General features: G+C 39.9%; 1 protein-coding gene across 5 annotated transcripts in view; it reads left to right on the top strand.

The window, feature by feature from the left end:
* The window catches only part of PKHD1L1 (PKHD1 like 1), a 193,822-nt gene that overhangs the window by 81,723 nt on the left and 84,522 nt on the right, over window positions 1–27,577 (top strand). For all 5 annotated transcript variants that reach the window (XM_060393472.1, XM_042254383.2, XM_060393473.1 and 2 more), the window contains exons 36-49: window positions 680–850; window positions 1,398–1,624; window positions 2,527–3,511; window positions 5,986–6,234; window positions 6,923–7,072; window positions 9,562–9,736; window positions 11,006–11,162; window positions 11,546–11,702; window positions 12,915–12,994; window positions 13,454–13,583; window positions 14,996–15,125; window positions 21,698–21,939; window positions 23,788–23,924; window positions 26,438–27,467. In XM_060393472.1, coding sequence (XP_060249455.1) covers window positions 680–850; window positions 1,398–1,624; window positions 2,527–3,511; window positions 5,986–6,234; window positions 6,923–7,072; window positions 9,562–9,736; window positions 11,006–11,162; window positions 11,546–11,702; window positions 12,915–12,994; window positions 13,454–13,583; window positions 14,996–15,125; window positions 21,698–21,939; window positions 23,788–23,924; window positions 26,438–27,467 — 4,020 coding nt within the window. The remainder of the gene's footprint in view (window positions 1–679; window positions 851–1,397; window positions 1,625–2,526; window positions 3,512–5,985; window positions 6,235–6,922; window positions 7,073–9,561; window positions 9,737–11,005; window positions 11,163–11,545; window positions 11,703–12,914; window positions 12,995–13,453; window positions 13,584–14,995; window positions 15,126–21,697; window positions 21,940–23,787; window positions 23,925–26,437; window positions 27,468–27,577) is intronic.

Genomic DNA, 27,577 nt, shown 5'->3' with positions numbered 1-27,577 from the left:
TTTGCATAAATAATACATACAAATACAGGATATGGTTTAGTTGACATTTTATTGTTATCACCAAATACTTCAAATTTATAAAATATTCTTAATGAATGCCTGCAAGGTATTTTGTACATCAGAGTTGAGTTTTGATATCAGATATATCTCTTTTCATTCTGAAATAATCAACCAGAAAAATATATTGAAACAAACAAAATACAAAGAAGACTGAAGTATGTGTTTTAGTGATGCCAATCTGGTAGCAAGTAATGAATTTCTGTTGATTGAAATTAGCTTTAAAATCAGTCTTCCAGGACAACTTAGAGTACAACGTGCCTTTTAGACTGCCCATTTTGTTCTTTGTGTGTAGTAGCTTGAACTTCTTATTCACGAACTATTTTTCATTGCCTGTTGAGTTTTTCTGTAGGAGTCAGTAAGTTATGCCAGATATCACATGTTTTTTCTAGAAAAACTAATGCTGGCTCTTGCCTTTATGGAATAGAATTTCATTATACAGGACAGCTCTTTTATAGCCATTTTATGGTCTTTTGATAGTCATTTCCTTACTACTTCTGTTGAAACATCATATGCTTGAAAACCTGTCATCTGTATGTGCGTTTGAAGGATCATTTCAAATTTATTTTCAAAGATGCATTAATTGCTTACATTTATTATGTACAATCTCATTTTATGGCAGGTTCATTTTCTTACCAGTTTACTTCACCTGGAATCCATTATTACAGCAGCGGGTATGTTGATGAGGCTCACTCCATTTTTCTCCAAGGAGTCATTAACGTTTTACCAGCTGAAACCAGTCACATTCCCCTGCACCTGTTTGTGGGGGGCACTGAAGCCACATATGCTCAGGGTAAGAAGGTTAAAGGTGGAAACCCTGTCCCTTCAGTTAGAGATGGAAACCCGGGGTGTATGCAGTCTTTCTGAAGTAGGAGGCAGATGACTGGCTCTGACTGCCTCTTACCAGCCGCACGACCTTGAATGGGTCGGGACTGCTCTGAGGCTAGCATTTATTCTATAAAACGAGGATCATGTTAATATTGTCCTGCCAGTCTGCAGAATCCTCATGTGCCTCAAATGAGATGTAATGTGAAAAAGTTCTGATACTCTCTGAGTATCTGAAAATATATTAAAATGTGAGATAATGTTTTTATTTTATTTTCCCCATAGGATCTGGCCTTAGAGAAATTGAAAAATTAATCATATATTCACTCTTAACCATATCATCTTTGTCCAGGTCTTTTAACTTTGCATTGCCTGGGGCTCCTCTTGTTCTTTGAAAAATAAAAAGGATTTACCAGAATATAAACCACCATCATCAAAATAGAGTAATGTAGCCTGAAAACAGTTCTTGTTTTAGAATTTTATCCATGACTTATAAGCAGTTCTTTTGTTTAAAGGCAGACCTGTGAGTTTGCACTTGGGAAGCTCTGTGGCAGGCTGCCAAGCAAGAGAACCCCTGTGTGGCCTGAACAGTACCAGGGCTGAAAATTCAGAGAGATTGCTCTTTGAGCTTTCAAGTTGTCTTTCCCCATCTATAAGCCACATTAGTCCATCCATCGGAACACTAAATGAATTGATAACAATTACTGGACGTGGCTTCAGTAATCTCACATGTGCTAATAAGGTAAGACTATAAAGATCTTCTTTTTACTTCTGTATATGCATACAAGGAAGATGTTTCATCCGTAACCTCATAGTTTAATTTATAGCAGTTCAATTGCAATATAATTCATATACCATACAATGCATTTATTTAATGTGCAAAATTCAGAAGCTTTTAGTATATTCACAGAGTTGTATATCCATTACTGTGGTCAATTTTAAAATATTTTCATTACTCCAAAAAGGAACCCCATGACCATTAGATATTATCCACAACCCCTCCATACCTCTAGCCCTCCCTAGACAACCATGAATCCTTCTGTCTCTGTGGATTTGCCTATTGTGAATATTCTTATAAATAGAATCACAGAATATGTGGTCATTTGTGACTAGCTGTATTCACTAAGCATAGCATTTTCAAGGTTCATCCACGATGTACCATGTAGCAGTACTTCATTTCTTTTTCAGCTGAATAATATTCCATTGCATAAGGTATACAGTTTATTTATCCACCCATTTGTTCATGGTTATTGGGGTTCTTTTCACCTTTTTGGCTATTGTCAATAATGTAGCTATGAATATTTGTGTATGGTCATAGTTTCGGTTTTTTAAAAATATTTATTTATTTATTTGGCTGCTCTGAGTCTTAGTTGTGGCATGTGGGATCTAGTTTCCCAACCAGGGATCAAACCCAGGCCCCCTGCACTGGGAGCCCGGAGTTCCAGCCCCTGGACCACCAGGGAAGTCCTCATAGTTTAGTTTTAAGGTCAATCCAAAATATACCTTAATCAGTCTCCCAAATTAATTTTATGAATAAAAAGTTTTCACATGATCAATTTTTCAAATTTAGTCATTGCTAATACAAAATTTAAGTTCATGCTAGAGTAATGTATTGACTTGTTCATCTGTTCATTTTACTTTCAGGTTAAAATTGGTAGCTATCCCTGTGTTGTAGAAGAAAGTAGTAACAATTCCCTTGTGTGTCGTATTGACCCTCAAAACTCAATGGATGTTGGCATCAGGGAAATTGTCACAGTAACTGTCTACAACCTGGGCACTGCCATCAACACACTGTCCAGTGAATTTGATAGGCGGTTTGTACTTCTGCCAAACATCGACATGATATCACCAAATGCAGGGTCAACTACAGGAATGACCAAAGTGACCATAAAAGGCTCTGGATTTGCAGTTTCTTCTGCTGGTGCACAAGTTCTGATGGGTCATTTTCCATGTAAAGTTCTGTCAGTGAATTATACAGCCATTGAATGTGAAACATCTCCTGCACCCCAACAGCTTGTGAAAGTAAATCTCCTAATCCACGGGGTGCCTGCTCAGTGTCAGGGGAACTGCACCTTTTCCTACTTAGAAAGCATTGCTGTGTTTGTAACAAGAATCTTCCCAAACTCTCTCCAAGGATCTGAAAAAGTTCTTATTGAAGGGGAAGGTTTTGGCACTGCCTTGGAGGACATTTCTGTTTTCACTGGAAACCAACAGTTCAGAGCAGTCGATGTTAATGAAAATAACATCACTGTTCTCATGACTCCCCTCCCGGCTGGACTTCATTCTCTTCGTGTGGTGGTGGGAACAAAGGGCTTGGCTCTGGGAAACTTGACAGTCAGCAGCCCCGCAGTAGCATCTGTCACCCCGACTTCTGGAAGCATTGGGGGTGGAACTACTCTGATGGTCACAGGAAATGGCTTCTCTCCGGGAAACACCACAGTCACTGTTGGGGATGAACCTTGTCAAATTCTTTCTGTCAATTCCAGTGACATCCACTGCCGTACCCCGGCAGGGACAGCTGGAAGGGTCAGTGTGAAGGTCTCTGTGAATGCAGTCGCGTACCCACCTCTGTCATTTATGTATGCCTTGGAAGATACTCCACTTCTCAAAGGAATTGTCCCAAGTACAGGTACTCCAAGACCTGCCTTTTGGGTGTCTTGATATAATATGATCAGTAATATTTGTTAGCATAGAATTGAAATAATGTTTACAAATGATTATTAAGATTGTTTTTAGACAATACCGCTGAATCAATATGTGGGATTTGAGTTCTGTATAGTCTCTGTTTTGTGATTATTTTTTGTATATTCTTGGGCTTCCCTGATGGTTCAGATGGTAAAGAATCTGCCTGGAATGTGGGAGACCTGGGTTTGATTCCCAGGTCTGGAAGATTCCCTGGAGGAGGGCATGACAACCCACTCCAGTATTCTTGCCTGGAGAATCCCCATGGATAGAGGAGCCCATGGGGTCAGAAAGAATCATACACAACTGAGCAACTAAGCACAGCACATAGTGTCTATTTTGTGATTATTTTTTGTACATTCTTGAGATCATAATTGCACCGAAATTCCCACTTCTATTTTAAAACAAAATCCCCATGAACTTGAACTAATTTTGAAATGAGGAAGAAATAGATGAATATCTATCGATAAAACTGGTCATTAGTTTGTGTCGTTGGTGTTGATACGGCATAGGAAAAACCTGTTAAAATTCATAAGTAGTCGTTCTTTTGTTTCCATGAAACTTAAGTTGATTATTAACACAACAAAATTCTTCTTAAGGGAGTAATTGGCCCATTCAGATGGAAAAAATATTATAAAATAATATTTACTTAATTATTTGGTGTGAGTTGTTTTTCTAAGCTAAGAATAGATGGAGTGGCTTCTTGATCCTTTGTCACCGTGCTGTGCTGTTTCTGATCATCTTCAAGCTGTTGGAATGCTTATGATCCATGTAATAAATTCTGGAGAGGCAGCTATAGTCTCATGGCTGAGAACATGGCCTAGATACCTGGGTTCACATCTTCTCTGTTCTGCTTTTCAGTGGTGAAACTTTGGATAAATTTCTTAAAATATCAGATTCCTTATACATGCAGATACCTTTCTCATAAGGTTATAGAAGTTCATTCATATAATGCAACTTAAAAGTTCCTTTAATCAAGAACTTATTAAATGTTGGCCTTTAAAAAAAAGTCTTTGTTAGTTTACAGTGTCACGGGTAAGATGTATTCTCTGCTTTCAAGAAGCTTGCTATTGAAATTTTCTTTTAGACATCAAGTTTTCTCATTTAGAATTTTAAAAAGCAAATATTAGCAATAACAATGGCATCAGTTCCGCTCAGTTCAGTTCAGTCGCTCAGTCGTGTCCAACTCTTTGCGACCACATGAATCACAGCACGCCAGGCCGCCCTGTCCATCTCCCCTATATATTTGTAATCATTGCAAATGAAGAACTAGATATTGACATATGCTCCTTATTTCCATGAACCATTTCTGTCTCATCTCACTTTGAATGTATCTTTGAAAGCAGCATATCTGAAGATAGAAGAGACTTGTAAACAAGTGAGAACTGAGCTATTTTGTTTACTGAAGAGACACAAGGTATAGATCGTTCTTAGAACAGTGCTTCCACTTGAAAAGTGCAAATACCAGACAAGATTAAAACTTTAAGACCTTAAAACATTGTAAAATCTTATATCCTAAAACTATTCTTAACATGAAAGATCTCATTAATATCTATGGTCTTTAAAATGACAACTTACATTTCAGTGATGCTTACTATGGTCAATTGTATGGTTATTTTTACTATCACTGGTTGAATTAAAAACCAACTACTACTTGGTGATTCTGCATTTGTAACAAGTTATGTTGATTAATATCTACTCACTTATTGTTTAGGTATATAAGTATGTGTTTGGATGACCTGTGAAAAATTCCATGTGTGTAATGCCCTCAATGCTTTTTGTTGAAGGAAGGAAGGGAACAGAAAGATTGAAATACTTTATTACAGTTTCATTTTTTCAAGTCATTAGCATCAACATTCATCTATGTCTTTAATTCCTTATTTCTGTGTTCTTACACCTAATTATTTATATATCATGATTTGTTTATCAAGTCATGCATATTGAAAATATCTGAGTGAAGAAAAAATAGTTCATTCCTCAGAAGGGTTGCAAATATCAAGAAAGAACCAAAAGTTTTACAAAATAAGTTTCATCCCTGAAATATACTCTAACGCACCACCCACTGCTCAGGCATTCATTTCATCTTTCAGGCGTTCGTCCTTCCTTCCTAACTCTAGATCTTGTCTATTTTATTCTCTCTTTTCCATTAATCTGAATTAGGAGTAACTTATAACTTCCATCTGTAGAATGGACAGATGCACTGGAAAATAATAAACATTGATATAAATATCTTAAGATACCAAAGACTGCGATGAAATTATAGCCAAAATGTATATGACGTGTATTGTTTATTAGTTTTAAAATACTAGATATAATTTCGTTTATGTAGGTGAATAGGGATGTCTTTAAATGCATATCTAAGTATTAGAGTTTAGGTATGTATATGTATAGGATAGATAATGGACTGTCTTTCTTTTTAAGGTCCTCCTGAAACTGAAATTCAGGTCACTGGATCTAATTTTGGTACTGACATCTTGGAAATTTCGGTGATGATAAGTAGCGCACAGTGTAATGTGACCAAGGTCAATGATACTGTATTGCAGTGCATTGTTGGCGATCATGCTGGTGGCACTTTTCCTGTCACGATGCATCATAAAACAAAAGGCTTTGCCATGTCTACAGTTGTATTTAAGTACCCACTTACTATTGACAGTATTCATCCAAGCCAAGGTAAGCATGAATGTGCCAGAGTCTGGAAATATTTTACATTGTTTCAGTAAACACTTATTTAGAAAGAAACATATTCTTCCAACCCTGCTAAAATGTATAGTTCCTGTAGCACATTAAATTATTTTTGTTTATGTATCAAGTAAAGAAGCATGCAAAGGTATCCATCGTTTCAAAATATTTGTTTAATGCCTATATTTCTCTTCATGCTATAGAATATATTTAAATTTTAATACTATTGAAAATGTCCAGATTATATGTGGAAATGTTTTTAAAAAACATGTTTAAATATCACTGGCATATAATTATGTCTACATAAATAAATATCTTTTTCTGTTTGAAAATTATTTTAGTGGTTAAAAACCTTAAGAAATTATAACCAATGTACTTTTAACTAAAATAGTAATTTTACATTTGTGTTTTGACTACTCAAATTCTTTGTGACATTTCTATTAAATAAAATTGAAATTCCTAGAAGTAGTTTAAATAAATGACTAAATGCGACATTTACTCAGTGAGGGGTTTAAAACACTACAATCAAAAGAGATTCTATTGCAATAGTATAAAAATTTCCAGTTCTAAGAATCTTTTCATTTAATGAAAGTAGCTTCCATTTCAGGTGTTAAATATATGTACAGATGAGGTTTTCTTTTCATTAACTTTGTCTTTCCTTCTTATATGTCTTCACTAGGGAGCTTCGGTGGTGGTCAAACCATGACTGTGACAGGCACTGGGTTTAATCCACAAAATTCAGTTGTGTTAGTGTGTGGCTCAAAATGTGCAGTCGACAAACTGAAATCTAATCGCACAACATTATTATGTGACATTCCACCAAGTAATGGTAAGTAGTCCCCTGGAGGAGAGCATGGCAGCACACTCCAGTTTTCTTGCCTGGAGAATCCCATGGACAGAGGAGCCTGGTGGGCTATGGTCCATAGGGTCACACAGAGTCAGACATGACTGAAGCAACTTAGTGTGCACAGTCAGAAAAAGAATGGCAGTCTTTGAGAGCTGTTTGATTTTATGGAGATCAGTCAGAGTTTCTCCAAGGTTTAGTGTTCATTAGGGCAACTGAATCAACTTTATGAATTTCCTGATTTTCAGCAGTTTCTTCAGAATTTTGTTTTCTACCCTTGTGTATTTACAAGATTCATGATATGTGAGTTAAACTGAATTGTTTATAACAAATCGCAGTTTTTTGGTTTATTACATAAGGAGCATACCAAATGGAAAACAAGTTTTTAGTACCTATTGGAGTATTAGCTTTTCCTTAAAGTTAGGATAGTGTCTTCTCCAGGGGATCTTCCTGACCCAGGGATGAAACCCAGGTCTCCCTCATCAGAGGTAGACTCTTTAACCTCTGAGCCACAAGGGAAGCCCTTGTGTGGTACAGTTTAGTTCAGTTCAGTCGCTCAGTCGTGTCCGACTCTTGCGACCCTATGAATCGCAGCACGCCAGGCCTTCCTGTCCATCATCAACTCCCGGAGTTCACTCAGACTCACATCCATCGAGTCAGTGATGCCATCCAACCATCTCATCCTCTGTCATCCCCTTCTCCTCCTGCCCCCAATCCCTCCCAGCATCAGAGTCTTTTCCAATGAGTCAACTCTTCGCATGAGGTGGCCGAAATACTGGAGTTTCAGCTTCAGCATCATTCCCTCCAAAGAAATCCCAGGGCCGATCTCCTTCAGAATGGACTGGTTGGATCTCCTTGCAGTCCAAGGGACTCTCAAGAGTCTTCTCCAGCACCACAGTTCAAAAGCATCCATTCTTCGGTGCTCAGCTTTCTTCACAGTTCAAGTCTCACATCCATACATGACCACAGGAAAAACCATAGCCTTGACTAGAGGGACCTTAGTCAGCAAAGTAATGTCTCTGCTTTTGAGTATGCTATCTAGTTTGGTCATAACTTTCCTTCCAAGGAGTAAGGGTCTTTTAATTTCATGGCTGCAGTCACCATCTGCAGTGATTTTGGAGCCCAAAAAAGTAAAGTCTGACACTGTTTCCACTGTTTCCCCATCTATCTGCCATGAAGTGATAGGACCAGATGCCATGATCTTCATTTTCTGAATGCTGAGCTTTAAGCCAACTTTTTCACTCCTCTTTCACTTTCATCAAGAGGCTTTTTAGTTCCTCTTCACTTTCTGCCATAAGGGTGGTGTCGTCTGCGTATCTGAGGTTATTGGTATTTCTCATTGTTGGCCCTGGGATTTCTTTGGAGGGAATGATGCTGAAGCTGAAACTCCAGTACTTTGGCCACCTCATGTGAAGAGTTGACTCATTGGAAAAGACTCTGATGCTGGGAGGGATTAGGGGCAGGAGGAGAAGGGGACAACAAGATGAGATAGATGGATGACATCACTGACTCGATGGACGTGAGTCTGAGTGAACTCCGGGAGATGGTGATGGACAGGGAGGCCTGGAGTGCTGCGATCCACGGGGTCGCAAAGAGCCGGACACAACTGAGCGACTGAACTGAACTGAACTGAATTTGTTCTACCACTGTCATCTCAGCTAAGTGACTCAACTCCTTTCTGCTTCAATGTGTCCAACTATTGAAAGGAGATAATATTAACCCTAATTCTATGGGTTATTGTGAAGTTTAAATATCGGATCTCTTAAGTACACAACAAACATTAATTATCTAGCAAAATTTAAGAAGAACCAAAGAGAATCATACAGATGAATAAAGGATATGGTTTATATATAAAGATCTTTTAAAGCATTAACAAAATTTGATGAAGCTTTTCTAAACATTTTTGCTTCTTCTGATTTCTTAAAGAATATTTAAGAAAATGTAACATTTTGTGACAGGGCTTGTTTATCATTTTAACATCAGAGTTGGTAATCTGATTTTTTTTTAATGCAGAAATGCTATCAAGATCTGTCAAGATTTGTTTGCCTTAACACGCGCTCTGCTTCTTTTTTCAACAATTTTGGATTGCATTTCTGTAGTTTTTCTGTCTCTTACCTTGCTTTTAACTGCCACTCCTTGCCATTGTCAGCACACCTGCTGTGAGTGGCTCTTTGTTCCTTCCTCTCTAATTTGCAGTGTTGAATCCTCTAGGACTGGAAAACTGAACAGGCAGGTTTGTAGAATTATCTATAGTAAGAGCCTCTGAGGAAGGACCTAAGGGTTTTTCCTCTGGTGATAATGTGCATCTATTTTGTGAGGTTTTTGACTGTTGCTAGACATCCTTATTAACTCACATATAGCCAGTGAAAGTGACTTTTGGGAAGGAAGGTGTTATTGAAAATATTTGGGGGTTTTGGACATGAGTGAGGGCCTGATGGCAGAACTGAACTCAGTTTGATGTCCTCCTATCCCAGGGAGGGGACCCGAGCAAGCCTGTGAAGTGAGTGTGGTCAACGGGAAGGATTCCTCTCAGTCCACGGCTACTTTTACATACAACATGTCAATGACGCCATTCATCACCAAAATAGCTCCCAAGAGAGGCAGTACAGCAGGGGGCACCAGACTTACAGTCTTGGGATCAGGCTTCAGGTACTGTCTTCACATTACACGTACATGAGTGTGTCTTTCCAGACTCAAGCCATTACACCTGCTTTCTCATGTGCCAGGACAGTGTTTAAATATAGTCAAATAATGTGTATCCAGAGAAGGAAATGGCAACCCACTGCAGTATTCTTGCCTGAAATGCCATGGACAGAGGAGCCTGGAGGCCACAGTCCTTGGAGTTGCAGAATAGTCAGACACGATTTTGTGACTAAACAACAAACAACAATGTGTACCTGGGTTTCCAGGTGGCACAGCGGTAAAGAATCCGCCTGCCAGTGCAGAAGCTGCAGGAGACATGGGTTTGATCCCCTGGGTCGGAATGAGGAGGAAATGGAAACTCGAGCCTGGCGGGCTACAGTCCATGGGGTCGCAAAGAATCGAACACAGCTGAGCAACTGAGCACTTACAATGTGTACCCATCTGCTGAAAAGCCACACGACTATTTACTGACTTCATACTCTGTGTCAGAAACCTTTCTACTCCACAGAATCTTCCTGGCTTACCTTCATAGATATTTTAAAATCCCGTTTTATGGTTAGAAAACTAAAAGAAGATATTGATTTTCCCCATATCCTAGTCACATCACAAGTATAAATCACTTTCCAGTTATGCTTTCCCCCAAATCTCATTTCCACCATCATCTGCTTCATTGGTTAAATGAAACATCTCTTCAAGCACCAGATCCATTTCATTGTAACTATTTAGATTCCTTCTTCCTAAACATGTTCATTATTTTGGCTCAAACTTATGTACTGCACTGCCATCATCCTTCAAGTAGTTAAGGCTGACTTCAAAACCCCAGATCATTTAAATCATAGCAGGCAAAGCTAATTCCTCACATACTTATAACTACATTGGACTTGCATTTTTACACAGTGGTTAAGTCCCAAAGTCTGTGAATATGGCAAAAATGTCAGCTAGACAAAATGATCACAGAAAGTCGCTTATTAAAGTGCCATTTTGGAGAAGAATGTAGAATCTCTCAATAATTTGAACCGAAGCATTTTTTCTCCAGTGCTGCAGAACTTGCTAGTTTATATAGTTTTATTTCCCAACCTCTTAATCTCTTTGTTTACTTTTTTCTCAACAAATATTTTAAAGTTTTACTACTGAAAAAAGTGTCAGTCTGCACTTTGATAGCTCATGGGGTAAGATCATTATTTTTACAATAATACAAATAATAGGGTTTGTCAGTGTGACCTAGAAACTTGAGAAAAACATCTGTGTTTTGTTTTCCTTCTTTATACTTTTCAGTGAAAATGTAGAGGATGTTCTCGTTACCGTAGCTGAAGCCACCTGTGATGTTGAGTATTCCAACAAGACATGTATCATCTGCATGACAAATGCCCACTCTCCTTCAGGGTGGGCTCCAGTCCATGTCAGCATCAGGAGCACCGGCCTGGCCAAACGGGTAACAGTGCTGTGGCATAGAGTAGCCTCAGCTGTAGAAAAACTAGCCTTATGGGAAGTGAAGTCACTAGTAATGGACTTTTTACTTTGTTAATTTCTCCAAAAAATAACTGAGATGTGATTATAATAAATTTAAAGTAGGGTTGTTTTTTTTTTTTTACTTATTACTAAAATGTTTATAATTTCAGACTTCTGATTAGTCTGGGTTGCAGGTAATTGGTAATAGATTTTTTGTTTTTTATTATTGTGAATCAACTGGCAGCTCTAATGTATTTAAAGTAGGTCATACTTTATTATTAATGAAATTGTGTTAGATATCTTTCATTTTGAGAAATAATGAAATCTTTGAATTAAATTTTTTAAGTCTCTTGTGTTCTATTACAGGCTAATGCTGACTTCCTGTATGTGGATACTTGGTCCTCCAACTCCTCATGGGGAGGAAAATCTCCCCCAGAAGAAGGCTCCCTAGTCGTTATTACAAAAGGACAGATAATTTTGCTGGATCAAAATACCCCCATCCTAAAAATGTTGCTTATTCAAGGTAAATTTCTGAAAATCTGTTTCTAAGACTGCCTATGAAATGGTTCTGTGAGGTTAATTTAATCAAGATTCATGATTATGAACATCCACAGTTATATCATGTTTCAAATTCAGAGTGTAGTGTTGAATTTATTAAATTAAGTGTTATTATCCATTTGTTGTTATGAAATTATTTATTGTGTTGCCACCAGAATGTTTTTAATAAAATATAATAGAAAATATCAGAGTGTACCACATTCATATGGGTAAGCATGTTTTTTAAAGTTAAATATTTCTTAAACTTTTGTTTCAATAACTGTGAGTGTTTGTGTGTGTATATGTGTAAATGAATCCACATGGAGTGAATTAAACAAAATAGTATTTCCTATTTAGAAAAACTAGTATAGTGGGTCCTGGGGATTGTAAAAACTATGGAGATTCGTTAAATTTTATTCTAAATGACCCCCTCTTGCTCCTCTTGGATGTCAGATTGTGGTTTAACCTTTGCCTGTGAACCTGCTTTCAACTGTTACCCCAAAGTTCTCTCTGCTTCTTAATACTCTATTTTTAATACAGAAAATTAAATAACCAGAACTGTTACAACTGTGTATAAAAGAGAGAATAATTGGCAAGAATGAAATACTTGGAGCTTTAATATATAAAGCTTTGCCATAATGGGCTTAGCTAATCAAAGGCCTTTGCATTTTGTTTTTGTTTCAAATCCTGGTCTAATAGCAGTGTTTCACTTCTTTGAAGTTAATAACTATTGAACATTTGAACAAGTGACGTTTTACTGTCCACAAATCTACATCAGTCTCTTAAGAAATGTATCCCAGCACATTCTTTAACTATGCTAATCATAGGCTATTGCTATTGCTGGTGCAAATTTGTGGATAAAAGTTCGGTGCTAATGTTGACGTTACAGTACTTTCTATGAAAAGTATTTTTCTTTTCTTTCAATATTTTGTTCTTAATTTAAATTTGAGGTCCTGTGTTTATAGAACTAGAAACTGTAGCTGCACTATTTAGTAGCATTTAAAATAACAAATGATCAAGGGAAAATAATCTGGCTTGCGGTTTGATTTTACTTCATATTGCCAAAGAACTGAAGTGAAGTTACATGCATAGTGATAGCAGATAGGAATAAGAAATCAAATTTTTAATGTATAACTTAATAAATAGCTTTTAATATGAATTTTCCTTGTAATATATTTCAAAATTGTATGGTTTTTAGGCGGAACTCTAATATTTCATGAAGCTGACATTGAACTCCAGGCAGAAAATATTCTAATTACAGATGGAGGCATTCTGCAGGTATATGAGATAACTTATTGGTAACCTCTCTCCATTTCTTTTTAAAATATCATGTGTGAAATGGACAGTTAATTATGCTATATTCTCACCAATATATCTTTTTGTAGATCTCAGTTCTTAGCGTGAAGTCTTTTTTTCTGGATTGTAAGTTTCCCAGAATATTTTTGTGCTTTTAATGCGAAGACAAAGCATGCTTTCAGAGGGCAGAAATTTAAATAGTGCAAAAAAATATTACCTCTGAGCTGTATGTGGCCAAAGTCAATCAGTATACTTTCCAAAGGTCTGACACAGTGTATTTGACTGACTAGAAAATGTAAGGTTTAACTGTCTCTCCATACTGAGAATGGAGTAATCCATTCTCAAAAGAGGGGAGAGTAGGAAGGAATTTGCTTTTGGGTGATTACAATCGTGGCTAATGAGTTTCAGCTTTTTGAGTGATGCTCGTGAAATCCCTTGCAGATTGGGACAGAAGCAGCTCCATTTCAACACAGGGCGGTCATTACCTTGCATGGGCACCTGAGGTCTCCTGAACTCCCAGTATATGGCGCCAAAACGCTGGCTGTGAGGGAAGGAATCCTGGATCTGCATGGTATGGCTCAGGGAATTGGTCCAGGAGAGACTAGCCAAGAAGCCAGAGATAATCCTCCTGATAACTCTCTAAATGCAGCCTTACCAAGCTTCTCCTGTCTTTATGTATTCTCTCTTTATCCCCTTTTACCTCTTCCCTCCTTCGCACAGGCTAGGTCAGCCCCTGCAGACCACCAAGACACACAACCAAGGTCACTCCTGGAAACCCCTTCGGTCACATTGTTTGCCTAATTTAGCACTTGAGACAGTCCATATTGATTGTTTTCTTTATTCATCTGATCTGAATAGAAAAGCATTAAGTCTGGAAACAAAAATTGTCACGTCTTCCATTTGTATTTTAAAATGGGCTCTTTCTAACATACAACTATAAATTTATAGTTGCACTTTTCTGTAACTACATTCTGGAAAATTATCAGCAAATAAAAATTATCATAATCCTGTTTGTGGTGTCAGGGTAGCATTGTTTAAAGGAAGTATGGTGTGAACCTTTTTATATGAAGTCTTCTCTATTGTAATGTGCGTGCGTGCTAAGTCACTTCAGTCGTGTCTGACTCTGTGTGACCCTATGGACTGTATGTAGCCCCCTGGGCTCCTCTGTCCATGGGATTCTCCAGGCAAGAATACTGGAGTGGGTTGCCATGCCTTCTTCCAAGGGATCTTCCCAACCCAGGAATCAAGCCCACATGGCTTATGTCTCCTGCATTGGCAGGTGGGTTCTTTACCACTAGTGCCACCTGGGAAGCCCTCTCTATTGTAATAATCTACTTCTTTTATAAGTTTATAATATATAAACATGATACCTGATTATGACCATATATGTCCTGCATTGGGCTAAATGTATACACTAATGAAATTTTCAGAAATTTACACATTTCATTTGTCTCCAGATTATCAATTTAAGCAATTCCTATCAACAAAGAAAAAGGTAATAGGCCTCTGCCCATGTTATCAATGTATGCCTCTGGCCATTTTATCAAGAGTATCATACTATTCTGGGGAAGAAAATGGCTACCCGCTCCAGTGTTCTTGCCTGGGAAATCCCATGGACAGAGGAGCCTGGTGGGCTACAGTCCATGGGGTCGCAGAGAGTTGGACATCAATGGCAAAATGATGCCATTTATACTGAGTTTACATAAAGGAGATTGTCATAAATGAAATATATCATTGCAGAAGGACTTTTACAAAATGTGGAGGCCCATGCGTGTTATTACAAATGTGACTATTACTTTTATAAAGCAAGCACTCTAAATGTGCTTTGTTTTTTTTTTTTTTTTTTGAGAAAGGTATAAGATGCTAAGTTAAAATGAATCTTCTCAAAGTTATACAATCCAGGAGATTAAAATGCATAAAACTCTTAGTATTCCAGAAGACATACCTGAGGAAACTCTCAGTTGGTTTGTATGTTGGCTCCAGGTCTGCCTGTTCCTGTGATCTGGACTCGTTTGGCTCATACTGCAAAGGCAGGGGAACGGACTTTGATTTTACAAGAAGCAGTAACATGGAAACCAGGAGATAAGATTGTAATTGCAAGCACAGGACACAGGTATGATGGATCTGATCATTTTGATTTAGAGTAGAAATTTGTAACTGTAAAAAAGGTATGATTCAGGAGGTCCACAGCCATTTAATTTAAATTTGAAACCTCAAGTAAAGAAGCCTCGACAGCCAAATATTTATTTGCCAGATATTAACATTGAGTTGATTCCAGCGTGAGTTTTTATTGACTGAATTTACCATAAGAAAAAGTATAAGTATATACTAATAAAAGATTTTAGTCGTTTCTCATGGTGCAGTTCCCACGTAAGATTTCATTTGACAAGCGCATTCTGCTATTAAAAGTTATTTGAAAACCTCTGAGTGATGTCATGCAGACAGCAGTCAGAAAGAGAAAAACAAATACCATATATTAATGTGTGAATGTGGAATCTAGAAATCTAGATGATTTCTTTTTGCAGGGCAGGAATAGAGACGGAGACGTGGGGAAGGGGCATGTGGACAGAGTGGGGAAAGGGAGGGTGTAACGAACTGGGAGAGTAGCATTGACACATATACAGACCACGTGTGGAACAGATGGCTAGTGGGAAGCTGCTGTAGAGCACAGGGGGCTCACCTCAGTGCTCCGTGATGACCTGGAGTGGGAAGGATGGGGGTTGGGGTGGGAGAGGCTGATTCACATTGTACAGCAGAAATTAACACAACATTGAAAGCAATTATACTCCAATTAAAAAAAAAAAAAAAGAAAACCTCTGAGTGAGAGCTTCAGCTGAGTACATCAATGCATGCAAAAATGTAAATGAGCTTCTTTGTTTGGGGTCACCAACGGAGCACAGTTGAAAGCAGCTAGTTAAGTCTTTTTAATTTTACAGTCTTGGCAGTGGTTCCCATGGAGCAAAATTGTTAGTAATGATTGAATGATAGGGATGAAATTATAGTGTAACTAATGATTAACATGACCTTTGATGTCTGACATTTTATCATGAAACTGCCTATGACCCTTAATTACTGTTTAATTATATATTTTAGCAAATAAGAAATACGAGGAACAAAACTAATATAGCTACGCCAAGAATACTGGTGGGGAGATAAAGCAAGAGGAGCTTTATTTTTGCTTTATTATTCAAGTTATGTAACAGCAAAATTGGATATAGTTTGTGGATCAGGGAACAAACAGTAATTTATGACAAGAAACAGCTAAGTTGTATTAAGGTCGTGACTCAATTTAGAATTAAAATTCAAGATGGCATTTTGAATTTATCCCTTTCTGAGTTAAAAATAGACTTGCACATGTTAGGAAGAGTTAAATATATACTTAGCTTTATAAGCACCCTCTTTTTTTTTATCTCTGCCCTTGGGATGATATAACGGCAAAATTAAAAAGCAGCAAAATGACAGGGCTTACTTATAGAATAGGAAGTCCTCATAGCTTTTCTGGGTGAAAGAAAAGTAAGTTTAGAATTTAGGGGTCACAAAGAGTTGGACACCACTGAGTGACTGACAACAAAACCAAGTTTTAATAAACAAGAATTTAGGAATTTCCCACCAAATCTAATTAGTTGTTCACTGTTTCATTTGTAAATCCTATTTGAGAGTTTGCAAAGCAGGTGGTTAAGAATACTACTTTTAAAGTCAGTCGACCTAGGTCCAACCCCCAGCAATACTACTTACGAGGCCTAATGCCATATTATTTTGCGTCTCTGTGCTTCACTAAAATTGGAATGCTGTTAGTATGTATCTCAGAATTATTGTAAGGATTAAATGAGTTTGTATGTGTAAAACAGAGTGGAACTTGGCTCAAAGTTAGTGCAATATATGTTGGATATTATTACAAAGGAAGGAAAGGTGCATTTAGGTGCACCTAACATAGAAAAATCCTTTTGAGAACTTTTCTAAAAATATCATCTCTGTATCATCTGAATCCAAGAGAACTGGGAGAGGGTTAGTTCAGATCACCTGAGGGATCTTGTAATATTATTGATACACCCTGTCTCAAACATCCTTAATCTCCACTTCCCCTTCCCGCTCCCCCTCCCCTCTAATTCCTTCCTTGGGTCTTTGGGAATTATGTCTTTCCATCCACTTACCCTCTTGGAAAAAAAACCAGCTTTGGTCTCCTGTTTCTTCTAGCTCTTCTGTCTCTTTCTCCACCGCCTCCCTTTCTCTCTCTGTTATTGAATCACCATGCCCGTTTCTTCCATTTCATTCTCACTCTCCATTTTTTCCCTTTAAGCCCTACAGTCTAATTTTCATCTTCACAAAAATGTTCCTAGTGACCTTCTGACTATCAGCTCTCTTCACTTCCTGCACATCACCAAGTTCTTTGGGTTCTGCCCTTGAAATGCCTCTTCCTCCAGCTTTCCTTACTTTCCATTGAATTTAGACTCCCAGTCCCTCATGCTGGAATATTCCATCATCTTCTTATTTGGGTTCCATTCCTCTACCTTCTTCCCTCAGGAATTTATTCTGCATTGATTTGTTCAGTCAGTCAAATCTACGATTGAGTTGTGACAGGTACTCAGCATACAGAATGATTCAGTGGTTGCCTTACCTAGAGGAGCAGACAGGTATGGGAGGGACAGAGAAGTAAATGGGTGATAGGTCTGCGTGTGGTAACTGTGAGTGCTAACGGGGCATCAGGCAGCACTTACTGGGAATCTAGAAGGGCTGGGAAAGTTGAGACAGGTGCCTTCCAATCTATTTCAGATGCAACATTGTTATTTGACCTGGTAGTTAAAGGAGGAGAAAGATTTGCCAAGGAAGAGAGGAATCAAAAAGCAGTGTCAGGAAGATACATCGATAACTCCCTTAAAGGCACCTCTGTCAGTTGCACCAGTCACATGCTTTAGTAGATAAAACATAAAATCAGCCATAGAAACACTTGTCTCTCTGAAGTTAGGGGCACTTTTGCTTGGTACCCATCTCCCAGTACTTAACTCTATGTCTAGAAAACAGGCTTGTTCTTGTTCAGTGGCTGTGTAATGTCTGACTCTGCAACCCTATGAACTGTAGCCTACCTCTGTTCATAGAATTTCCTCTATCCATGGAATTTGCAGGCAAGAATATTGGAGTGGATTGCCATTTCCTCCTAGACGCTCAATAAACATTTGTTGGAAGGATTCATACATGAATATTATTGATTTGGCCAGTCCTTTTGTTGGAACTTGGGGTGTGTTGAAGGAATGGGTAGAAATTAAACATCCTGAACTCACCTCAGTCCTTTCTTTCCCCTGCTCTGAAACCTCCAGTAGACTCCCTCTGTAAGGGTTTTTCCAACCTCAGCACTATTGACATTTTGGACAGGTTAATTGTTTGTTGTGTATCGCAGGAGGTTTGGGAACATCCTCAGCCACTACCTACTAGTAGCAACACCACCACCAACACCACCACCTCCACAAACACCATTGCAACCAACACTACCACCACCACCACCAATGCCAGTACCACCACCAACACCACCACCACCAACACCGACACCACTACCACCAACACCACCTCCACCACCACCACCATCAATACCAATACCAACAACAACATCACCACTCAATACCAATACCACCAACACTAACACCACCACCAACACCAACACCACTACCACCAACACCAACACCACCAATACCAATACCACCAACACCACCAATACGAATACCACCAACACCAATACCACCAACACCAATACCACCAACACCAATACCACCAATACCACCTCTACCAATACCATCACCACCAACACCACCAACACCAAGACCAATATCACCAACACCAATACCACCACCACCAATACCAATACCACCAACACAACCTCCACCAATACCACCACCACCAACACCACCACCACCAATACCAATACCATCACTACCACCAACACCACCTCCACCAACACCAACACCACCAATACCAATACCACCACTACCACCAACACCACCTCCACCAATACCACCACCACCAATACCAATACCACCACTACCACCAACACCACCTCCACCAACACCACCACCACCAATACCAATACCACCACTACCACCAACACCACCTCCACCAAAACCACCACCACCAATACCAATACCACCACCACCACCAACACTACCTCCACCAACACCACCTCCACCACCAACACCACCACCATCAATACCAATACCACCACCACCAACACCACCACCACCAATACCAATACCACCAACACCACCTCCACCACCACCACCACCACCACCAATACCACTTCCACCAACACCAATACCAATGCCACCACCAACACCACTACCACCACCACCACCTCCACCAACACCACCACCATCAATACCAATACCACGAACACTAACACCACCACCAACACCACTACCACCAACACCACTACCACCAACACCAATACCACCAATACGAATACCACCAACACCAATACCACCTCCACCAATACCATCACCACCAACACCACCACCACCAAGACCAACACCACCACCACCAAGACCAATATCACCAACACCGATACCACCACCACAAATACCAATGCCACCAACACCACCTCCACCAATACCACCACCACCAATACCACCAACACCACCAACACCAATACCAATACCACCACTACCACCAACACCACCTCCACCAAAACCAACAACAACAACAACAACACCATCAATACCAATACCAACAACAACATCACCACCACCAATACCAACACCACCAACACCACCTCCAACGCCGCCACCACCACCACCAATACCACTTCCACCACCACCTCCAACGCCGCCACCACCACCACCAATACCACTTCCACCAACACCAATACCAATGCCACCACCAACACCACTACCACCACCACCACCTCCACCAACACCACCACCATCAATACCAATACCACCAACACCAACACCACCAATATGAATACCACCAACACCAATACCACTAATACCACCTCCACCAATACCATCACCACCAACACCACCACCACCAAGACCAATATCACCAACACCAATACCACCACCACCAATACCAATACCACCACTACCACCAACACCACCTCCACCAATACCACCACCACCAATACCAATACCACCACTACCACCAACACCACCTCCACCAACACCCACACCACCAATACCAATACCACTACTACCACCAACACCACCTCCACCAAAACCACCACCACCAATACCAATACCACCACCAACACCACTACCACCAGTACCACCTCCACCACCACCACCACCAACACCACCACCACCAATACCAATACCAACAACAACAACAACAACAACACTACCACCACCACCACCACCACCAATACCAATACCAACAACAACACCAATACCAATACCGACAACACCACCACCACTACCACCACCACCTCCACCAACAACACCACCAATACCAATGCCACCACCAACACCACTACCACTACCTCTACCCACACCACCACCATCAATACTAATACCACCACCACCACCACCACCACCACCAACACCACCACCACCACCACCACCACCACCAATACCAATACCACCAACACCAATACCAATACCACCAATACCAATACCACCAATACCACCTCCACCAATACCATCACCACCAACACCACCAATACCAATACCAACACCACTACCACCACTCACCACCTCCACCCATACCACCACCATCAATACTAATACCACCAACACCACTACCACCAATACCACCAACACCAATACCACTACCACCACCACCACCAGTACCAATACCACCACCACCAAGACCAATACCACCACCACCACCACCAAGACCAATACCACCACCACCACCACCAAGACCAATATCACCACCACCACCACCAATACCAATACCACCACCACCACCACCAATACCAATACCACCACCACCACCACCACCAATACCAATACCACCACCACCAATACCACCAATACCACCTCTAGCAATACCACCACCACCAAGACCAATACCACCACACCACCACCACCAATACCAATACCACCACCACCAATACCACCAATACCACCACCACCAATACCAATACCACCAACACCACCTCCACCAATACCACCACCACCAATACCAATATCACCAACACGACTTCCACCAATACCACCACCACCAATACCAATACCACCACTACCACCAACACCACCTCCACCAACACCACCACCACCAAATACCACCTCCACCAATACCACCTCCACCAACACCACCACCACCAACACCAACACCACCACCATCAATACCAACACCACCAACAATAACACCACCAAGAACAACAATACCACCACCACCACCAGTACCACCAATACTAACACCAACACCACCTACACCAATACAACAGCCCATGCCTTGCTGTGTTATGACAACCAAAAACATGTCCAGGCATTGCCAAATGTCCCCAAGGGAATAAAATCACCCTTGGTTGAGAGCCACTGTGTGTGATCCTCAAAGTTGTATAGGAGTTGCTCTTTTGAATACTTTAGAGGGAGTAAAATACCATCTTCAAATTCCTCTTCAGCATATTATATGACATAAACATTTTTTTTCCTATTTTACAGATGAAGTTTTCAAAATAGAATAAAACAAATACACCAAAGCAATACTGTGTTAATTTATATTAATTCTGAGAGCTTGTGGTTAAAATTTTTACAGACACAGCCAACGAGAAAATGAAGAAAGGACCATTGCATCTGTATCTGCTGATGGCAGGAACATAACGCTCACTGATCCACTGAATTACACACACTTGGGGATCACTGTCACCCTCCCTGATGGAACTCTTTTTGAAGCAAGGGCAGAAATTGGAATTCTTACAAGAAATATTTTAATAAGAGGATCTGACAACGTGGAGTGGAATAACAAAATCCCAGCATGTCCTGATGGATTCGACACAGGTAACTTTAGTAGCCTTAGTGTGTCAACTTAAATGTTTCCAGACATTTCAGAAATATTCCCTGTGGGCAAAATCAGCTCCTGTTCAGAACTAATAGACTTGGTTATGCACTGGCAATAAATAAGCCCCAAATTTTAGTGAGTTAAAATGGTAAAGGTTTATTTCTTATTTATGCTACATGTAACCAGTATGAGTCAACAGGGGGGCTCTGACTCATACAGGGGGACACTGTAATTTTCCAGTGTCTGTGCTGATGGAAGCTTCATCTCCACGTGGGTTTCCATGGTCTCTGAGACAGGGGATCAGAAGGCCGGGAAGTTAAGCACCAGCAGTTAGTTACTTTGGTCCTGAAGGGACATATGTCTTTTCTACTCAGGTGTCAATAGTTGGGACTGGTTCTATGGCTATCTTTAACCTACCATAGTTCTCATGTATATAATATATATGTATGTATATGGACTTCTGGTAGCTCAGCAGTAAAGAGCCCACCTGCAGTGCAGCAGCTGCAGAAAACGCAAGTTCCATCCCTAGGTCGGGGAGATCCCCTGGAGGAGGACATGGCAACCTACTCCAGTATTCTTGCCTGGAGAATCCCATGGATAGAGGAGCCCGGCAGGCTACAGTCTATAGCGCTGCAAAGAGTTGGACACGACTGAAGTGACTTAGCATGCACACATGTATATGTGTGAATACACACACACACATATGTGTGTATATATGTTTACATAAAACTATGTATAACTATATAAATGTGTATAGTTAGGAAGCATGGTACATTTAAGTCTCTTTAAATATTTTATGTGATCACTACTACTGTTGTTGTTGGTTAGTTGCTAAGTCATGTCCGACTCTTTGAGACCCTGTAGACTGCAGCCAGCTAGGGTCCCCTATCCGTGGGATTCTCCAGGCAAGAATACTGGAGTGAGTTGCCATTTCCTTCCCCAGGGGATCAAACCTGCATCTCCTGCATTGGCAGGCAGATTCTTTACCACTGAGCCGCCAGTGAAGCCCACTGCCATTACAATCTGATAAGTAGTTGAGTAATAACTGGTATACCTTAGGTACAGCCTTTTCTTCAGTGGAAAGCATAAGACAAAGCTCAATGGATTCAATGTCAAGTGACCCGCATTCTGATTCCAGTTCATCTTCATCATCTCACTATGTCCATTGTAAACCTAGTTTCATCCTGATTTATATAAAAATACTTCCTGTTCTGCCAACCTACTATCGTTGTAAGAATTAAGTGAGATAATGCAGGTTCTAATCTTGTACCAGTGTAAGATTGTATCAACTATGTTAATCCCAAATGTTGCGGAAAATAAATTCAGAGATAATAAAGCAAAATACCTTTATCAGCATTCATTCAGCCATTCAAGTATTTATCTAGTATCTTTGAAAGATATTAAAGTAAGTACTTTTGTGCTTCTCTGACAGTAAAGAATCTGCCTGCAGTGCGGGAGACGTGGGTTCAATCCCTGGTTTGGGATGATCCCCTGGAGAGGGCATGGCAACCCACTCCAGTATTTTTGCCTGGAGAGTCCCTTATGGACTGAAGAGCCTGTCAGGCTATAGTCCATGGTGTTGCAGAGAGTCAGACATGACTGAGCAACTAAGCACAGCACAGCAAAGTTAAGTACTTTAGGGAATGCAGTGGTGAATAAGACAAGGCACTTACCTTCCTTATTGTGCAGAAGAGAAGATAACATGAATGCAAGCAATTATGTTCTAGGATAAGATTAAAATTATATGTGAATAAAAAGATATAACTAGATATGAAAAGCAGTCTTTATATAATGAGAAGATTTTGACATAGTTTTCCTTTATTGTATCTTCAATTTTATTTTTAAAGGTGAATTTGCTACACAGACATGTCTCCAAGGAAAGTTTGGAGAAGAAATAGGAAGCGACCAGTTTGGAGGCTGCATTATGCTTCATGCTCCTCTAGCTGGTGCTAACATGGTAACTGGAAGGATAGAATATGTAGAGGTAAGAGGCACTATTATTAGTGGTTTGCCCAAAGTTGTCTATACAATGAGTATGTATTGAGCACCTGCTTTTTGCCAGATGCTGATTATAATAATGTTTGGTAGAGGAGACAGATAAATAGACAGTGTCAATACAACTGTTATTCATGTATGTCATCATGCTGAAATTTTGTTTCTCTGCTTTTCTTATACCCACCCCATGTCAAATTCATTAACAAGTTCTATCCCAAAATAGTGTATCCTGAATCCACTATTTTTCCAGCACTCCACCTGGTTCCAAACCCAAACCACTGTCACCTCTCGCCTGGACTACTATGCTTTTCTCCTAACTGATCTTCCTGTTTCCACCTTTTCTGCAACATAATCTCCATACCACAGCCAAAGTTCAGCTTTTTCATTTTTTAATTTATTTTATTGGAGAATAATTGCTTTACAGTCTTGCGTTGGTTTCTGCCATACATCCCCATGAATCAGCCACAGGTATACATATGTCCCCTCCCTCCGGAACCCCCCTCCCATCTCCCTAGAGCCTATTATCCAGAGTGAAGTAAGTCAAAAAGAGAAAGACAGATAACATATATTAGCGCATGCATATGGAATCTAAAAAGATGGTACTGATGAACTTGTTTGCAGGGGAGCAGTGGAGACACAGACATAGAGAAGAGACTGGTGGACGAAGTTCAAGCTTTAAAATGTGAATCAGATCTTGCCACGCTGTGCTCGAAACTCTTCAGGAGCTTCACAGTACACTTAAAACAAAATGTCTAAGCTCTTCCCAAAGGAGCCACATCATCTGACCCCACTCTGGCCCCTTGCTGTCTTGTGTGACCCATCCTTGACGCCCGCCATGCTGGTCACATAGGCCTCCCTGTGTCATGTGACCACGTCAGGCACGTTCCTAGCTCAGTTCTTTGCACAAGCTCTTCATCTTCCTTAGAATGCTTTTCTGCCAGGTACTTCTGTGTTCACACTCCTTTCAGTCAAATCTCTTCTCAAATCTATCTCTTCAGAGAGGCCGTGCTTCACCACCTTTATTTGAAAGAGCTGCCAAACTCCTATTTTTCTTTATTAACTCATAACTCCAGATATATTTTTGTTTTATTTTTTAATCTCTTCTTCTAGAACATAAGCAGTCCTTCTAGTTTTCTACTGATTCCCCTGTAGCTGGAGCAGTGCTTGGCACATAGGAGATTCTTAATTGGCTATAGATTGAACAAATACATAAATAAAAGAATAAATATGCAAGTTATGCCCAAGATATCAAGAGCTCTTCTGTATCTTGGTCTGTATAATCTGGGCTTAGCACAGTTTTTATCGAGTATTCAATAAAAGGAAGGAGGGTGCAAAGGAAAGAAGGATAGTAAAATCCATAAATCTGTTAAATTGGGAACACCCAACTGTAGTGAGGGTGGCAGAGTCAATGGCTACATTTGGTAAAACTCTCCTCCTCCTAGGTTATGTTACACATCTGTAATTTCTGGATATGGACTAAGTGAGGTTACCAGGGTTGATCTGTATGGTAAATATTAGTAATAGTTAATTTTTATTTTTATATGAAGAATGAAAATAAATGGATAACCTAACATTTTATTTCCAAACCTCATAAGATTATATTATACAGATACAAACACATACACACACACAGAGGCATCTTCTGCCTTAGATTATTAGATCGTTTTGGTTGTTCAATCACTAAGTCGTATCCGACTCTTTGCGACTCCATGGACTGCAGCATGCCAGGCTCTCCTGTCCTTCACTATCTCCCGGAGTTTGCTCAGATTCATGTCCATTGAGTTGGTGATGCTGTATAATTATTTCATCCTCTGCTGCCCACTTCTCCTTTTGCCTCCCATCTTTCCCAGCATCCAAGTTTTTTTCTAATGAGTTGGCCCTTCGCATCAGGTGGATTGTAGGCCTTTGAAAGTATAGCAGAGTGGTTAGTAAGAGCGCCAACTCTCTAATCAGACCAGTGGGTTTAAGTGGAGCTTTGTGACTATGAAATAGATACTCAGCATTTCTGCATTTCACTTTCTTCATCTATAAAATGAAGCTTCTGCTGAGTGGCTACTTCCTAGGATTATAGTAGAGTGTGATCATGCATATGATGTTTAGCAAAATATCTGGCACTTGATAAATATTCAAGAAATATTTCTTACAATTAAGTAAGGATTAAAAGGAGGAGAAAAAGAAGTATTTTAAGAGGTTGTGTTTTGCTCAACACCAGTTTCATAACAGAGTAAGGTGAAAAGTGGAAGAGTTGAAGATGACTTTTGTTCATTCATTCATTTGATAAAAAGCATGAGCACACATGGGCTGTTATATTCATATATTGAATAAAACAAGGTGGGATGGGGGTCGAAGAACATTTTAAAATGATAAACAGGAATAATATGGGAGAGATCAATGCATTAATAATAATTAATGTGAATGTGGATATTATTTTGAAGCAAGAAAGTATAAGCCAGGCAAACTCTATGTGTATCACTGAATAGCTGTGATTTCTGGGCTTGACAGATATTCCATGCTGGTCAGGCATTCCGGTTGGGACGATATCCAATACATTGGCACCTGCTTGGAGATTTACAGTTTAAATCTTATGTAAAAGGCTGTGCAATTCACCAGACCTATAACAGGGCTATTACTATCCATAACACACATCACCTTCTGGTCGAGAGGAATATTATATATGATATCAGGGGAGGAGCATTTTTTATAGAAGACGGCATTGAACACGGCAATATCCTGCAATACAACTTGGCAGTATTTGTACATCAGAGTACTAGTCTTCTGAATGACGATGTGACTCCAGCCGCATTTTGGGTAACCAATCCAAACAACACCATACGACACAATGTGGCTGCTGGTGGCACTCACTTTGGCTTTTGGTACCGAATGAACAACCACCCTGATGGGCCATCCTATGACCGAAACATTTGCCAAAAAAGAGTCCCTCTTGGAGAATTCTTTAACAACACTGTTCATTCTCAAGGTTGGTTTGGATTGTGGATCTTTGAAGAATATTTCCCCATGCAGACAGGATCGTGTACTTCTTCAGTGCCAGTGCCTGCAGTGTTTCATTCACTCACAACTTGGAATTGTCAAAAAGGAGCCGAATGGGTCAACGGAGGTGCCCTTCAGTTCCATAACTTTGTGATGGTAAATAATTATGAGGCTGGAATTGAAACAAAGAGGATCCTGGCTCCTTATGTTGGAGGATGGGGTGAAACCAATGGAGCAATGATTAAAAATGGCAAAATAGTTGGTCATCTTGATGAACTGGGGATGGGGTCTGCATTTTGCACGACAAAAGGCCTGGTTCTCCCGTTTAATGAAGGACTGACTGTGTCTTCCGTACACTTCATGAACTTTGACCGTCCCAGCTGTGCAGCTTTGGGAGTGACATCCATCACGGGCGTTTGTAACCACAGGTGTGGAGGGTGGAGTGCAAAATTCGCTGGCATCCAGTATTCTCACACGCCGAACAAGGCTGGCTTTCGATGGGAACATGAAGTGGTACTGATTGATGTTGATGGTTCGCTTACAGGTAATGTTTTCATTTCTGATAAAATATTTTGGAACTACAGTTTTCGCTTAACACAGACTTGAATTGTCATAGCATATTCAGATGAATCTTACCTGGTACCAAACTTTCCT

The sequence above is a fragment of the Ovis aries genome, chromosome 9, assembly GCF_016772045.2.
Source record: "Ovis aries strain OAR_USU_Benz2616 breed Rambouillet chromosome 9, ARS-UI_Ramb_v3.0, whole genome shotgun sequence".
Taxonomy (NCBI): domain Eukaryota; kingdom Metazoa; phylum Chordata; class Mammalia; order Artiodactyla; family Bovidae; genus Ovis; species Ovis aries.
The sequence above is the reverse complement of the archived record's forward strand: the minus strand, read 5'-3'. Positions and strand labels throughout refer to the sequence as shown.